Below are 3,660 nucleotides of genomic sequence, written 5' to 3' on the forward strand. Positions count from 1 at the left end.
CGGACATCATACATTGTGTGCCGATATTCGGACATCATACATTGTGTGCCAATATTCGGACATCATACATTGTGTACCGATATTCGGACATCATACATTGTGTGCCGATATTCGGACATCATACATTGTGTGTCGATATTCGGACATCATACATTGTGTACTGATATTCGGACATCATACATTGTGTNCTGTCTTTCTAGATTGACGTTCTATCTGTCTTTCTATATTGACGTTAACGTTCTATCTGTCTTTCTATATTGACGTTCTATCTGTCTTTCTATATTGACGTTAACGTTATATCTGTCTTTCTATATTGACGTTAACGTTCTATCTGTCTTTCTATATTGACCTTCTATCTGTCTTTCTAGATTGATGTTCTATCTGTCTTTCTAGATCGACGTTAATGTTCATACATTGTGTACTGACATTCAGACACCTTATATTGTCTGTTGACATTCAGTCACCTTTTATTGTCTGCTGACATTCAGACACCTTATATTGTCTAGTATGTTCCCGTTTTCAATCTCATCCATGGCACAAAAAAAGAAATTTTGAACCACATGCTTCTGTAAATAGGCTTGCTTTCTACACTTGAGAAGCATGATTGGTGCTCGTGAAAGGCTCGTGATAGGCTCGTGAATGTTCGGCGTTGTCACTCATTTGTAGGCGCTGTACCCCCCATCCCCCCACCGGCTCTGTTTCTCATTATCTGTCAGCTTTATGGCTCAATTGTCGACTCATTTCATTACTTCATACAACTTTCATGGTGATTCGCTTCAATCTGAGGTCACTGATCACGTGAAGGCCCGTCATACAAGAAATCGTTGTGACGTAAATGCTCTGTAGCGTTGAAATATTAATCACAATCGTATTTTAGCGGTCATTTTAACAAACCACTGCTGTTACTGCCCTAAATCAGACGATGACTTGTTTCCAGATGGCGCCTCATGTCGACCTTTCGCTGGAAGCTCCGCCCACATCGCTCGCACGTGAAAGGTTTAAAACCCGTATGTTTGCGCGTGTGTGTGATGAGGTTTGAGGACTGACTAAAGGCCTTTCCACACACAGAACATTTGTGGGGCTTTTCACCTGTCAAGGAAATAACCAGAGTAAGTAAATGATGAGAAATAAACATGTATATTTTCGAGGTGAATACCACCAGAATGCATTACATATGGGGTATGAACAACTACAATGTTAATACATATATATGTTTACATTTCTACTGAACATTTTCTTGGACACAACCAAGTGCGACTATCATATTTGTCTGTCTGTCAATTTGTTGTAATTATTTGAAAAAAGGTGTGCTAAATAAGTCGTCTTAATTAGTTTATAATCTGTGAACAAATGTCTGCCGGACATAATCTTATTTGTATTCTACTTGACGAAAATCAGTCAGACTGTTGCTGTTGTTCTTTGACATATCCATACATGAAACGTGTCATTATTTAAAATATTTATGTGAAAGTGTAGTTTTCGGATACCAGATTTAGAGGGTTGACTCTAACTCCATGGAAGGGTCATACAGTGTATTTTATGTATGTGCCTGTCCTGTAACGGAGGGAAGTACTTAATACACGCACTTTGCCTATACGGGAGAGATGTATTGTATACCTTACCTGTGTGTATATAGGTGTGTTTCTTCATATCCGACTTCTGATGGAACCGCTTGCCACAATACTGACAAGGGTATGGGCGGGTATCACTGTGGATGAGCATATGTGTGTTGAGGGTAGACGAGCGTTTGAATCCCTTTCCGCACTCCTTACAGCGGAACGTCCTATGGGACGAAAACTCCTCCTCGCTGTTACCAAAAAACTGAGAGTCTCGAACGTTCATGGAATGTGCAACGTGATCTCCGTCATCCCGAAATCCCTTGAATGAATCTGTCGAATCCGAAGGGGAGGGTAGTCCGAACGGCCCACAACAAAACTTGGTTCTCAAACAGTCACATCTCCCTTCCGAGACAAGGGTACATTCCCGATTACTTAATGTTTTTGTCTCTGTATCTTTGAATAGACTGTTGAATAAACTGTCGTCATTGGCCCCCCTGCTGATCATGTGATCAGATGTGATGTCCATCCAGCGAAGGTAATGTTGGAACAGCTCCTTGATTCTCTGCTGATGCACTGAGACGTGTAGGTCTGCAATGGGAAAATCGTTAGTATTAACACAGGTAGATTATTACACCGGAAATGTACAGGGTAGGCTGTGGCACGAAACGTATTTGTTAGATAGTGGCATGAGAAGATGAAAGAGGGAAAAAGAACATTATAGAATGTGACATGTATATGGTACACTTCGTCACGAGAATCTACATGGCAGGCTGTGACTTGGGAGAATTTCATGGTAGACTGTGACTTGGGAGAATGTACATGGCATGCTGTGACTTGGGAGAATGTACATGGCAGGCTGTGACTTGGGAGAATGTACATGACAGGCTGTGACTTGGGAGAATATACATAGCAGGCTGTGACTTGGGAGAATCTACATGGCAGGCTGTGACTTGGGATAATTTACATGGTAGGCTGTGACTTGGGAGAATCTACATGGCAGGCTGTGACTTGGGAGAATTTACATGGTAGACTTTGACTTGGGAGAATGTACATGGCATGCTGTGACTTGGGAGAATTTACATGGTAGACTGTGACTTGGGAGAATCTACATGGCAGGCTGTGACTTGGGAGAATTTACATGGTAGACTTTGACTTGGGAGAATGTACATGGCATGCTGTGACTTGGGAGAATTTACATGGTAGACTGTGACTTGGGAGAATCTACATGGCAGGCTGTGACTTGGGAGAATTTACATGGTAGACTTTGACTTGGGAGAATGTACATGGCATGCTGTGACTTGGGAGAATTTACATGGTAGACTGTGACTTGGGAGAATCTACATGGCAGGCTGTGACTTGGGAGAATTTACATGGTAGACTTTGACTTGGGAGAATGTACATGGTAGACTGTGACTTGGGAGAATGTACATGGTAGACTGTAACTTGGGAGAAGTTACATGGCAGGCTGTGACTTGGGAGAAGTTACATGGTGGCTGTGACTTGGGAGAATTTACATTGAAGACTGTGACGTGAGAGAATGTACATGGTAGACTGTGACTTGGGATAATGTACATGGTAGACTGTGACTTGGGAGAATTTACATGGCAGGCTGTGACTTGGGAGAATCTACATGGCAGGCTGTGACTTGGGAGAATTTACATGGTAGACTGTGACTTGGGAGAATGTACATGGTAGACTGTGACTTGGGAGAAGTTACATGGCAGGCTGTGACTTGGGAGAAGTTACATGGTGACTGTGACTTGGGAGAATTTACATTGTAGACTGTGACTTGGGAGAATGTACATTGAATACTGTGACGTGAGAGAATGTACATGGTAGACTGTGACTTGGGAGAATCTACATGGTAGACTGTGACTTGGGAGAATTAATCTACGTGGTAGACTGTGACTTGAATGTACATGGTCGACTGTGACTTGGGAGAGACTGTGACTTGGGAGAATATACATGGTAGACTGTGATTTGGGATAATCTACGTGGTAGACTGTGACTTGGGAGAATCTACATGGCATGCTGTGACTTGGGAGAATTTACATGGCAGACACTGTGACTTGGGAGAATGTACATGGCAGGTTGTGACTTG

At 42.4% G+C, this 3,660-nt stretch overlaps 1 protein-coding gene across 1 annotated transcript; it reads right to left on the reverse strand.

Moving 5' to 3' along the window:
• Positions 1-221: 221 nt before the first annotated feature.
• On the reverse strand, positions 222-2,098 carry LOC110441073 (zinc finger protein Gfi-1b-like). Its single transcript, XM_021484173.1, has 2 exons — positions 1,623-2,098; positions 222-1,089 (listed from the first exon to the last, which is right to left on the reverse strand). The coding sequence occupies exons 1-2, from the start codon at positions 2,083-2,085 to the stop codon at positions 911-913; spliced, it is 642 nt and encodes a 213-aa protein (XP_021339848.1). The 5' UTR covers positions 2,086-2,098; the 3' UTR covers positions 222-910.
• Positions 2,099-3,660: the final 1,562 nt, after the last annotated feature.

The sequence above is a fragment of the Mizuhopecten yessoensis genome, unplaced genomic scaffold (assembly GCF_002113885.1).
Source record: "Mizuhopecten yessoensis strain PY_sf001 unplaced genomic scaffold, ASM211388v2 scaffold715327, whole genome shotgun sequence".
Taxonomy (NCBI): Eukaryota; Metazoa; Mollusca; class Bivalvia; order Pectinida; family Pectinidae; genus Mizuhopecten; species Mizuhopecten yessoensis.

Excerpts from the sequence above, each read along its gene's own strand:
- LOC110441073 (XM_021484173.1), bottom strand. The coding sequence starts at position 2,085 with ATGGACATCACATCTGATCACATGATCAGCAGGGGGGCCAATGACGAC. Across the intron at positions 1,090-1,622 it reads ACACACCTATATACACACAG|GTGAAAAGCCCCACAAATGT; the intron begins GTAAGGTATACA and ends TTTCCTTGACAG.